We start from the raw sequence: 14219 nt of genomic DNA on the forward strand, positions 1-14219 counted from the left end.
TGGGAGCTGAGAATGTTTCCGGGACTGTTAACTGACTGAGGAAAGTGACCGGTACACATACAGCTCCGTTAGTACAATAGCTGCCAATTCAAAAGGTTTATTTATACTTATTATGTATTAAAAAAACCAATGTGGCGAGTATTGGTAAGCAATACGTCGCATATAAATTTGGAAATCGTGCATTTTTGGAACCCAGTACGTCCTGATAAATTCCCCAGTGTCTGATACCTTATCATAAATCGTATGTACTTTAATGTGAGTTAGGCGGCTTCTCTAATACGTGTATATAGTATCTACCTCCTTTAAATACAAAAAAGCTAAACCGTAAAATGAAATCGATTTTTTTGCATTCGAAAATTGTTTACGAACGACAATTTGTCCCCTGCTAATAACACTCTCTCAGTGCGTTTGAAGCCTTTAAGTGATTTATACGTGTAATCCATTTCGTCGCCCTACTTCTGTGGAACAGATTTTTTTCTAGCCTCCGAGGGTTATAGTGAGGTGATTAATGATCAAGTTTTCGTTGCGTTGCTCGTTGTATGTCTGGGAAACAGTCTTCGTCCATACTGCACCCTTGTGAGAACTGATATATGGTCAATGATTTAATTACCTATGAAACTCTGAACTTCAAACTAATACTTAATTATCTATTATTACTAACAACCACTGATCACGAAAAAAAATCTACCGAAGGTGTATTGGTAGGCAACTGCTATTACGGTGATAAATCCAAAACTATTTTTGATACATTTTACATTCTACATCTAAATTCTCATAATTTAATTTCCATTGACTCAACTTCATCTCAAATATTTGAAAGATTTCAGTTCTAGAATTTTTTCAGGTTTAAAAAAATTATTACGGATCTACGTCTTTAATACGGGCATTCATGCTCATACATTATCTTTGAAATGGCTGAGTAGTATAATGGCGAATTGTGCTTGTTTATGAATGTTATTTAATGTTTGTTAAAGGAGAAAAAGTGCATTAGTGTTGTTATTTGGTTAGAGAAACTGAAGCTGAATAACAATATACAGAACGTATTTCACGTACGTGTAGTTGGCTACCGTTTATAGAAATGGTAGCGTCTTCTAAACGTATTTCCAAACGCGCCGATGTTGGGGGAGAGGATAAAGCAAGTGTAAACTGTGCAATCGGTTTTGTATAATATTGATCTTTTGCAGTCTGAAAGGTATAAATTTCATGACTCCCTCATGGAAACAGGAAGAGAAGTCTTACGCAGAATGTGCTTTGGGGATTAAATTCGACCTGTTTCAGATAACCTTCTGGCGTCGAAATGGATATACCATTGCCAGGAGAATCGGACCCAGCTCCGATATTACCATCGAGTCCACCCCCAGTTGTTTCAACGCCAGCATTCAACATTCCGTTGCCTACCTGTGGTATGCAGTTCAACGCGTCAATTCCTCCACCATTACCATTGCCACCAATGAACAAACCACCCCCCTCTTTGCTGGGTGTTCCTTTACCACCGCCGCCGTTGCCGTCCGGTCCACCACCGTCTCTGCCTCCCCCAGATCAAGATGATCCCAACAAGTAAGTACAAAGAAACTGCTGATTCTTTTTTTTTTTTATTTTCGCGTCGTAAATTTTTTTAGATGCTACCAATCCAGAACTTCCTGAAACAAAGCCGTAACAACTCCAGCGTCCTTCGGTTTCACTACAGTTAAACATATACTTTCATAATAGGTTACTGCAACAGATGAGTTCCCAGTAGGCTAAAATTTGTATGAAGCGTGGTTTTTTTTTTTTTTTCTTCCAGTCATTGTCCTTTCTGAGCTTGTGCTCTCCGATTTGATATTTACATTGCCAGGGGTCAGTAATGAACTCTTGTCTTTCTTCCTTTTTCATGTGGGTACCATTTTATTATACAGTGAAATGCCTTTTTTTTTTTTTTTTTTTTTTTTTTTTTTTTTTTTTGCATGGTTCTATTTTAAAATCCGTTCATATCTTTGTGCAAAAATGTTAAATGATTGTTGGGTAAAATACTGAAACTGTTATCCTTTTTATAAGATTCAGATTCAACGTTACACATGTTGTTTATGAGTGTAATGAGATCTTTTTCTGGAGAGACAGGCTATCAGTATGCTTCAATAAAATAATGTAAAATATATTGAAGTAGTTGAGCAGAGGGAGTTATTGTTCTTCATCAGTGAATTGGTTTGGTGATGGAGCTGCACTAATGCTGCGTAAAATCCATCAATTGCTTTATGTTGTGGTTTTCTCACAGCATATGGCTCCATGAAGAATGCAAGAAAAATGTAATAAAATAACCACATGCATAGATCTCTACTAAATATTAAAGGGAATAGTTGTGGTACTGGCTTCATAAAAAGTATTCAGTTGCCGCACAGTCAGCTCTTGGAAGGAACATTAATTAATATACACCTCTGTAAATTCAGTGTAGTATGAAATTTAGGTTTTAAATGTTCCATTGGCAGAGGAACATAGCATTTAACCTGAAAAACAGTAAAAAACTTGAGTCCGGCATTGATATTTTTGTAGTACAGTGGCTGTTTAAAAACATTCACAAATGAATAAAAGAATTACACATGTTGCAGCTAGTGGCATTAAAGGAGCATTCCTCCTCATTAAATCTTGTTCTTGTATGATTCCCTTACAGTGGAAATATCTGATTTATTGTAATGTTCAACTGAAATACGTTGACACACATGTATTGTCCACATTAGAGGACAAACAATTGAAAGGAACAAATTTTGTTCTACTGACATTTGTGCATCTGGGGCCAATTCCATAGTTACGGGTGTTACATGCACACACCTTAAAATCAGGAAAAATAATGTAAGGAAAAATATTTATTGGATTTAATATTGAAAACTTAAGGCTTACATTATATTTTATGTTATAAATGTTGATACTGGAATTGTTTTATTGTTCTCCTGGTTATTACATGCAAAAAGATGCATAAACTTCTATGAAGTGTGCAGTTCTGATGATTCTGATCAGGAGACTGCTTCACTATCTGAATCACAAGACAATATTGGAAGTGCTTGTGAGTTAAGCCTAACTAATAAAATTGAAAAGTCTGATTTAAAATTTGGGTTATTTGTCTTGGTTTACATTGCAAGCGATAAAAAGAAGCCAGCCCTATCCAAAATTCAATACTGTTACTTGGGAATCTGCCAGAGTGATGTTGATGAAGAGGAGGATGTGAAAATAATGTTTCTGAAGTCAGTAGGAAAAAGTATAACACTTTTTAAACTAGATGAAACTGTTGTTTGTTTTGTGAAATTCAGTCAAATACTATCTAAGGTAACACCAGAAATTAAACAACAAGGTAACCGTTCATACTATGAGTTCAATTTTGAGTTGGATGTTGCTGAAAAATATTATTAAATGAAGTTTTTAAACCTATCAATAATAAGAAAACATTTTTGTCATAAATTTATTAGGCCTACAAAATTAGGTAAATGTAAGTAATGATATCTTGGCCTAGTTGTACTATAAAATTGTAACAAAATTTTTTGTGTGATAAATAGCTTTATCCTTCAAATATGTTTTCTTAAGTACATACTTTTATTCCAAATAAACTACAGTACTTCTTTTATTTTGATGCAATTGTAAGAGGTAGATTTATTCCTTCAAGAATCAAATCTGATGCATCTATGTAACACCTGTAACATTTAATGTAACACCCATAACAAAAAAATATATATATACTGAGTTACGATGTCCAAAAAAATAAAAATTTATATTTCAAAATAAAATTTGGGGCAATACCTCTTAACAGTTGTTTTACAAGAATAAAGGCTTCATCAAGTTTGCAGAAATTAGAGAATTCCCTAACTCATAACAGGGGCCAGGTCTACTTTTGGTAACACCCGTAACGCTACTTTTTTGATTAATAACCAGGAGAATAATAAAACAATTCCAGTATCAACATTTGTCACATGAAATATAATGTAAGCCTTAAAAGTTTTCAATATTAAATTCAATAAATATTATTCCTTACATGATTTTTCCTGATTTTAAGGTGTGTGCATGTAACACCCGTAACTATGGAATTGCCCTCTTTTTTTGTCCTGCACTTGATGTGTGGGATACACTTTTTACACACACTTCGGGAAATTACTTGCTAGTGGACACACGTCTTCAGCTAATGCTTTTGTGTGACCCTAACCATCTTTAACTAATTCCGTTTTGGGAACATATATTTTGAGTACAATGGGATGTGAAATGTATGTAGTTAACAAAACCGTTACATTCGCACGTACTAATGGGCTGGTGTCTTAAATCTTACGATAATTGTGACACCTACACAAATAGGCACAATAATGGTGGAAATTGTTTAAATATACTCAAATGCAGATACTCTTAAAGTATTATGTACCATGAGCGAAAATTTTGTAAGATGCTTTGTAATAATCTAAGACTGAAATTGTACAACCATGCAACCAATAACGGAAAAATGAGACCTGCAGGTGGCACTAAATCATTGAAACACTTCATCACAACTGTGAAACTGATCACATTCAAGAATGCTATGAAGAATTCCATTTTTAGGGCAAATAGTTGGATGGTAGGAGATGGTGCACAAGCGAACGTAAAGCATTGTGGGTAAGTTGAGTGGTGCTCAGATAACACAGTCAGTAGAATATTTACACATGAAAGACAGAGGTCTTGGCTTCGAGTCTCACACACTTTTTTAATCTGACGGGAAGTTCTATTTTTGATGAAGGCCTGATGTGTTCAAAGCTTTATTTGGAACAGTCTTTTTGTTGTGCCTATCTGTGACTCAGCATCTCTGCTATATGGTGAGTAGCAACTTACCTTTTCATAATATTGTTACATTCCATCCTGTCCTTCCCATTGTTTGTGTTAAGAAATGAAGTATTTTTGCTTTATCTTAATTTTTGTAAAAGGTATGGCCCTTTGAGAAATATATATTTTGCAAATAACTGTTAAAACAGTAGAAAACAAAAAATATAACTCATAAACCAAAGTACTGGAGACCTGGCAGATGTTTTACATTAAAGCCCCCTCTTAGTTTGTATTCCTAGGTGTGACGTAGTTGATGTGTTGAATGTTACCATTTCTGCTCTAGCTCCTATTGCATACATTAAATAGCTGGAAAAGGTAAGAAGCACAAGAAGAAAACAGCATGTAAAAATAAAAATGGAAGAAATTGAAACAAGTTTCACCCAAGAACCTTCTTCAAAACTTTGTGAAGTGTATAATGTAGATGCATATGAAGATAGTGATATGTCCACGAAATGTGATGCATAGTTTCGAAACCTAAATACTTGTATCTCAGCAGCCACCAGTACTGAGAAGGTACAATTACTGATCCTGATACCAGGTAGCTACTTTAAGCAGCAGTTTCAGAAATATATACCTACTTCCTCACATCATTTGATTTCAGAAGATCGTAAAATAAAGAATGACAAAGGTATTTGGGCATGCCCAGATTCTTACTGCAGGCAACCTTTGCAAGATGATATGCTTATTGTTGCCCTGGAATATTACCTAAGTGATGACAAAGATTGCAGCAGGCAAAATCCTAACCAGGGTGATGTTATATCTGTTAGTGATAATGGTGAGAAAGTTCAAAATATATAACAAGATCTCCTAATGAAAAAGGAAGACCCGATTTTAAAAATTGATATCACAAACTTCTACTCATGACCAAAATGGGTAAATTGCCAGCCTGTGAAAGAAGTATGCATGTATATTTACCGCACTAATTTGAAGCTTGTTGTTTCACCATAAGTAGTGTCACAGGAAAGAAGTATACAGAGATAGACCTAATGCTTTTGTGTACACTACCCTCCATAAGTTTGGAAACGCCTTGTAATTATAGACAATGGAAAGGAAATACAGTATAAAATGCATTTTGTTGTTTTCCAAATGTTTATTAAGCTCAAATAATACACAGGAAGATGCAACAATTAAATTTTAGATTCCTCAAAATAGCCACCCTTATCACTGCCTTGCACACACTCGGCCTGCGATGCATCAGTTTTGCCAAGGTTTCAGTTGGAATTAATCTCAATTCTTGCTGCAGGACCTCCCACAATTGTGACCCCACTCATGATTTCCTGTTTTCGGATCCTCCTGTTCAATTCATCCCATAGCAGCTCGATTGGGTTACAATCAGGAGATTGGTGTGGCCATTTCATGTTTTTCAATATTTTGCGAAACTCCAGGGACTTCACATAGTTCTGACACAAGTGAGATGTATGTTTTGGGTCGTTGTCTTGCTGCAAGACAAACCCTTTCCCAATCGGACTCGAACCAGATGTCCTAGCATGTCGCTGGAGAACGGCATCATAATCCTTTCAGTTCATTTTTCTATCTATTTTCACCAACTCTCCGACTTTATTCCCTCCAAAGGATCCCCATACCATCGCAGAACCCCCTCCGTGCTTTACAGTTGTAATTACGCACTGAGGATTCAAGTGTTCATGGGGTAAACAGTGTTCAAATTGATGGTGTTTACTTCCAAATATTTTGAACTTGGATTCATCAGTGAATAAGACTCTTTCCCAATCCCCCACTGTCCAATGTTGGTGTGTCTTAGCCCACTGAAACATTTTCTTCTTTTAACAGGGCGCTACAGTGGTTTCCTTGTTGCTACATAACCTCGGAGGTTGTTGTCTGCCAGGCGTCGTCTCACTGTTGACTCACTCACTGGTGTATCCCTCATTGTGTTTAGCTCAGCAGTCAATTCACGTACAGTTTTTAATCTGTTACATTTACTGGTCACTACCAAATACTTTTCCTGGTGTTCTGATATTTTCCTGGATACACCTCAGTGAGGACAATCTCCATAGGAGCCTGTTTCTCGATGTCTGTGTATGGTTTTGACAACTCCGCTGATGGAAGTCATCAGTTTCTTTGCTGTTTGTCGGACACTATTGCCTTCTTGGTGCAAAGTGATTATCATTACCCGTTATTCGTAAGGAACCTGGGGCTTCAGGGCGATTTTCAATTACTTTTGCGGCATGTTATACCTTCATGCAAACGCAACTACAGGTGAACAGAAATGTAAACAACGTACCTCTACATAGCCATGCGGTCTACTCATGCCACCTGGCATGTTCAGTAGAACTGCTTGGACAGGTAACATCGGTTTACATATAATGGAGCAATACATAGTATGTTGCAATATATATATATATATATATATATATATATATATATATATATATATATATATATATAATACTGTATGTGTCATTATTAACCGTTATTTGAGCTTGCTATTCCATATTCTAACCAATAACTCACATTGATCAATTCCATTTTGCTCCTTTGTAATACGCAGCATGGTGTTTCCAAACTTGTGGACGGTAGTGTATATGTCAAGAGCCGCAAGATAAATGTCGGTTGTAGAAGTGTGCGATGTGTCCTTGTGCTGAGCTGAAGTGATGACTGTTGAAGCATTACACCTTCAGGATACTGACAATGACAAAATGTATGCATTGTAGGAGGGAGAAGAGTTGGTGAAGGAGATAGTACAGCCAGAGAAGTTCATTACAGAGGTCAGGCATTGGGTCATGAAAGGAATAGCTCACCATCATATCTGTAGGATTCAGAGAAAAGCCATATCAGAAGTAAAATCAGCCACATCCTGGAATACTGATACACTAGTTCTTCATTTTGACTTTGTTGAGAACTGGTCTGTTCCTTTGCAAAATGAAATTCAAAGTTACCACTAGCACACATCACCGGTCCTTAGCGATATATGTAATGCTTCGCTGGCACAGGGGCCTTTTGGCCTTTTCCAGACAGATTGAAATACGCAGTTGTCAAACCTCTTCATAAGAAAGGGGACAAGAGTGACATAAATAATTATAGACCAATCTCATTGTTGACTTCATTTTCTAAAATATTTGAAAAATTTATGTATTCAAGAGTAGTCTCACATTTAAGTGAAAATAATTTAGTCAGCATGTCACAGTTCGGATTCTGGAAGGGTTACTCAACTGAGAATGCTGTCCACACATTTACCCATCAAATAGTACAAGCCCTAAATAACAAATTATTGCCAATTGGTATTTTTTGTGATCTCTCCAAGGCATTTGACTGTGTGGATCATGTCACACTCTTAGAAAAACTCAGGTTTTATGGAATTGAAGGCTATACACACAGCTGGTTTGAATCATACTTAATGAACAGAAAGCAAAAAGTTGTGTTGAATAGCAGAAATAATGTTGGGGTCATTCCATGTCAAGTCACCCAGGCCTTGACACCAACCATGTCAGATTTTGATGAAACTTGGTACAATTACTTCTTTTATCATCCTCCTGACTCAGGAGAAATGACCATTGACAACATGAAAGTATATTACTCGGGAAATTCTGATAGCCAGCACAGGAATGGGGTAGGAATAATTTTAGATGAGTATGCTAGTAAATCTGTCAAAAGCATTTTACCAATCTCAGATAGAGTAATCAGTCTACATTTACAAATGAAACAAACAAATATTAATTTAATCCAAATCTATGCTCCAACAGCCGACAAAGAACAAGAAGAAATAGGAAAATTTTATGAAGAATTAACACAAGCAATAGGAACCTCAAAAAGCAGAGACGTTATTATCATCATGGGAGATTTTAATGCCAAAATAGGTGAAGGAAGTGAAGGTGATCTTATTGGACCTTTTGGCTTAGGAACAAGAAATGAAAGAGGAGATTTGCTGTCACAATTTTGCCAGGAAAACAATCTGTCTATTACAAACACATTTTTTAAACTCCCTAAACGAAGACTTTATACTTGGAAATCACCAAGAGACTGTAATGAAGAAGTTTGCAGAAATCAAATTGATTTCATACTTATAAACAAGAGGTACAAAAATTCTATTCATGGTGTGAAAACATATCCGGGTGCTGATATATTTTCTGATCATAACCTTTTAGTAGCAAAGTTCCATGTGAAACTGAAAGCCATACAAAAGAAACAAAAGAAGGACTATATAAATACAACTATTCTAAGAGACCCCTTGACTAAACAAAAGACTTCTGAAGAGATTAATAAGGAATTAGTTAGGATAAAGAATAATCAAACAGAAGATATTGATGGCAAATGGGAACTTATAAAAGACACATTAAATAATGCATGTAAAAACATAATGGTGACCAAACACGACAACATGAAAAAGAAGTGGATGACAGAGAAGATATTACAATTGATGGAACAAAGAAGAATATTTAAAAATAGAGATGAAAGTGAGTATAAAAGATTACATGCAGAAATACGAAAAGAAACACGGCGAGCAAAAGAAGAATGGTACAAGGAACAATGCTCTGAAATTGAGAGTTATGAAACAAGACATGATAGTTTCAACTTACACAAAAAAGTTAAAGATTTAGCTGGACTTAATAAAAAGAAAAGTACAAGTTTATTGTTAGATAAAAATGACAAAATAATTCCTGATGTTAAAGGTAAACTGGACAGGTGGACAGAATATGTCAAAGAACTATTTGAAGACACAAGAAAAGATCAAAAATTTTATGATAACATGATTGGAGAACGAGGACCAAGCATATCGAAAGAAGAAATATTACATGTTATCAACAAATCGAAGACAGGAAAAGCCCCTGGACCGGATAAGATACCAAATGACATCCTGAAACTCATAGGAATAGACCATATAGATATATTTGTACAATTGTTTAATGATATTTATAATTCGGGAATTATTCCTAGGGATTGGTTGACATCTACCTTTGTTACATTACCCAAAAAGGCTAATGCCAAAACTTGTAATGATCACCGTACAATAAGCTTAATGAGTCACACCTTAAAGATATTTCTAAAAGTTATACACCAACGAATATACAAAAAAGTAGAAGAAGGTATAAGTGAAACACAATTCGGTTTTAGAAGTTCCCTCGGTACAAGAGAAGCATTGTTTGCTTTTAACATATTAGCGCAACGATGTATGGAGGTTAACCAGCCACTATATGTGTGCTTTCTGGATTATAATAAAGCATTTGACAAAGTTCGTCATGATCATCTCATAGAATTGTTAGAAAAGAAAACACTTGATAAGAAAGACATCCGCACTATATACAACCTCTACTACAATCAAACCGCAACCGTGAAGGTAGAAAATGAATTATCGAATGATATAGAAATAAAGAGGGGTGTGAGACAAGGTTGCGTTCTCTCACCCTTATTGTTTAATATGTATTCAGAAGACATAATCCAGGCAGCTCTATCAGATGAAATAGCTGGCATTAAAGTGAATGGGCTAAACATTAACAATGTTAGGTTTGCTGATGACACTGTACTACTAGCTGGAAACCTCAAAGATCTACAATTACTTCTTGACAAAGTCGCAGAAAAAAGTGAAGAATTTGGCTTGACTCTTAACGTAAGCAAGACTAAGTTCATGGTGATATCTAAAACACACCAACAAGAAAATCTTACAAGCAATAGGGAAAGAGTCGATCAAGTACGTAAATTTAAATATCTCGGAACAATTGTAAATGAGGAGATTGAAAGCTCAGAAGAAATTAAATCGAGAATAGGACAGGCCAGAAGTATCTTTAATAAGATGAAAAATGCATTCTGTTCGAGAGACATTTGTTTAAACACAAAAATGAGGTTGCTAAGATGCTATGTATTCTCAAAATTATTATACGGAATGGAAGCGTGGACATTGAAAAAGGACGACATGAACAGTTTAGAAGCTTTTGAACTGTGGGCATATAGAAGAATACTTAGAATTAGTTGGGTGTCGAGGATTACTAATCAAGATGTCCTAAGAAGAATGGGAAAGGAAAAAGAATTAATTAAAACTATTAAAGTAAGGAAGCTACAATATTTAGGCCATGTTATTAGGGGAGTAAATTACAAAATATTGCGAATAATACTAGAAGGGAAAATTTGTGGGAAGAGAACGAGGGGTAGAAGACGGACATCCTGGATTGACAATCTAAAAAATTGGTACAACTGTTCAACGTCAGAACTCCTTAGATCGGCCAAATCAAGATCAGAAATTGCCATGATGACAGCCAACCTTCTTAGAGGAGACGGCACATGAAGAAGAAGAAGAAGATCATCCTGAAAGCACTTGTAAAATTTTTTTGCTCTATCTCTTATAGTTTTTTTTTTATAAATTTTTAAAGTTTTTAGATTTGGCGTTGTTTCAGCAGTCGGAAATTGTAACTTAACGTGTCCTCACAACTAAAAAAATTTGTATATTAAAGAATACTCAAGATATCAGTACGAAATTTTGGAATAAGTTTGTGTATTATATCTAAATGTTAAAAAAAAATTACCATAAAGATATATTAAAATCTTCCAAATGAAAAAAAATTTACAAGTTTTTTATTTTTTTTAGCTAACGGATGTTTAGTTTTACAAAAACTGCAATATCTACAGTCTCAGACCTGATAGAAAGCTCAAATTTGTTTTAAAATACTCTTAATTGTATAGGCTATTAGATAAAAGAAAAATTATGTTGGCTTTTTAACCTGTTTAATAGTTATCTAATTTTTAAAATAATATTAATTATATTTTAAAAACAAAAAATACCAAGTGACTTAGACACCAAAAATAAGTTTTTGTCTTCTTGGAGTAGCAATGTACACTTGGATTTTGTTTTGTTACTCCTGTGTTTTGAAGTAAAAAATTATTACAGTGTTAAATAGTGCTTGGATAGTATTTTATTAAGTTTATTCGAACTCTCAGTAAGTACTGTTACTTAGTTTACAGAGATTCTTTTCCAATATCCTATAAAAGTAACCAGAACAGTAATCAGACCAAAAGTGAAATCAGTATGTCAGATATTCAAACCTGTAGTGTAGGGTTATTTAAAAAATCTGACTGTTTCCAAACAACCTACACACCTTCAAAAAAGTTACAACCGGTATCAGAATTGAGTGAGGAAGAAAAAGATTTGATCCACTTACGATCTGGAATTAATCTGTGTGAATTTAAGAATATATGTTCACACCACAGCTACTACTTTTTAAATGTTTTTGAAAAGTATCAAACAACATGTGTAGACCCACTGAAAAAACACAAAAAGCCCATCAAAAAATCGTTGAGAAGTGTAGGCTTGGATCTTTCTGAACAATTACTGACAAAAAATATTAGCATAAAACCCGGACAAAAGCTTTGCTCAACATGTCGTAACTTTTGTGAGGAAAAATTAAGAGTTGAAGTCAATGAAAGTGAAACAGATGATGAAGTCATGGTTGAATTAGAATCATTGGAATCCAGAAATGAATCCCTCGTACAAACAAACATTGCTCTTGATTATTTAGGTTTAACACCGATAAAGCTTCATGGCTTGTCAGAACAAAGTAAAGGGTCTTATTTTAAAATGAAGGTTAGCAGTATTGAAAAGAATGCAAAAAAGGCGGTTTCAAAAGCATTAAAATATGATGCACCAAGTTCTGATGATGACGAAGAAGATAAAAGTGTGGTTGAGAAAGCAAAGGATTTTGATGTAATGATTTCTCTTATGAAAGAGAAGATTTCATCTGTTGGGAGGTCTAGAAAAATCCAGATTCTGACCTTGGCTCCAGATTCTTGGAGTCGAAATAAAGTGATGAAAGAATTTAATGTAAGTGAGTACATGGTGCGACAATCTAGAAAGCTAAAATCTGAAAAGGGTATTTTGGAAACTCCTGGTCCAAAAAAAGGTAAAACTCTTTCTGAAAATACAGTAAGACTTGTAACAGATTTTTATGAAAAGGATGAAAGTTCCAGAGTGCTACCGGGAACGAAAGACAAAGTAAGTGTTCAAGAAAATGTGTACATGCAAAAAAGACTCATTTTTGTGTAACTTGAGAGAACTCTATTATTATTTCAAATAGGAGAATCCCGAGGTAGAAGCAGGATTTTCAAAATTTTGTTTCTTGAGACCTAAAAGGTGTATCCTTGCTGGTGCTGCAGGCACACACACTGTATGTGTATGCAGTATCCACCAGAATGTTAAACTATTACTGGATGCTGTGAAAATTGAAGAATCTTATAAAGACCTAATTAAGATGCTTGTGTGCAACACAGAAAACCAAAACTGCATGCAACAGCTGTCCTGCAAATACTGCACTAACAGAGTGCTTAACTGAAAAACTAAGTGAATATTATAATTTAGAAGAAGAAATTGTAATCAGTCAGTGGGTTAACGCAGACAGGGCAGAAATGATCAAACAGTCTATCAGTGTTTAAGACTACATTTCTTTATTGGTTAGGTCATTGGAAAAGCTCACCCCGAACTCGTTTATAGCAAAATCCCAATCAGCAGCCTTTAAAAGATTGAAAGAAGACCCACCACCCAAAACAGCAATTATTGTGATTGATTTCAGTGAAAATTATTCCTTTGTTATACAAAATGAGATCCAAAGTTACCACTGGAATAGAGGTGGTTGTACTCTACACCCAGTTGGAGTTTTTCTAAGAAATGAGGAAAACAATGTTTTTGTTTCCAAGCACTGTTTTATTAGTGATGACGAAGAACATGACACTGGTTTTGTTAACTTTGTACAAAAAGAAATTACAAAGTCGCTGTCATTACATCATACTGACATTGACTCAGTTCACTACTTTACAGATGGTTGTGCTGGGCAGTACAAAAATAGAAACAGTTTTAAAAATTTGACTGAACACTTGAGAGACTAATTTGAAGGCCCAACACTCTTTTTTTGCAACAAGTCATGGGAAGTCAATTAGTGATGGCCTAGGAGGAACTATTAAAAGAATTTTAAGGAAAGCCAGTCTACAGCTTTCAGACAAAGAACAAATAATGACAGCAATCGATGTGTATAAGTTTTGTGAAAAAAATATTGAAAACATTCATTTTCACTTTATTGACAAAAAAGAAGCTGATTTGCTACGGTTAAAACTAGAAAAACGTTTTTCAGCAACCCGAACCATTCCTGGAACAAGAAGTTTTCATAACTTCAAACCACTTCCAACAAACAACCTTGAAATTAGAAGGACTACAGATAGTGTAAAACCCTCCTTAGTCTTTTCTTTCCATTCTTCTTCTGATTGGGTTCGTGTTGAACCATCCATAAATAGCTATGTGGCTGCAAATTATGATGGTAACTGGTACTTTGGACTGGTAAAAACAATATTCAATGATGAAGAAGGTGCAGAAATTCTATTTCTACATCCTTCAGGACCTGCTGCATCATTTTATTGGCCTGAAAGAGAAGATTCCTGCATAGTGCCTTTGGAGCACATAGTCTGTGTAGTAGACGCACCTCAATCAA

General features: G+C 35.0%; 1 protein-coding gene across 3 annotated transcripts in view; it reads left to right on the forward strand.

Moving 5' to 3' along the window:
* Positions 1-915: 915 nt before the first annotated feature.
* Positions 916-14219, forward strand: part of LOC126215150 (cleavage and polyadenylation specificity factor subunit 6-like) — an 81018-nt gene continuing 67714 nt past the window's right edge. For 2 of the 3 annotated variants that reach the window (XM_049941811.1, XM_049941813.1), the window contains exons 1-2: positions 916-1192; positions 1279-1557. In XM_049941811.1, the coding sequence (XP_049797768.1) occupies positions 1298-1557 (260 nt within the window). In that variant the 5' untranslated portion in view covers positions 916-1192; positions 1279-1297. Of the gene's footprint in view, positions 1558-14219 lie in introns of all 3 variants that reach the window. The other variant, XM_049941812.1, reaches the window with a different exon arrangement.

This window comes from Schistocerca nitens, chromosome 12 (assembly GCF_023898315.1).
Source record: "Schistocerca nitens isolate TAMUIC-IGC-003100 chromosome 12, iqSchNite1.1, whole genome shotgun sequence".
Classification (NCBI taxonomy): domain Eukaryota; kingdom Metazoa; phylum Arthropoda; class Insecta; order Orthoptera; family Acrididae; genus Schistocerca; species Schistocerca nitens.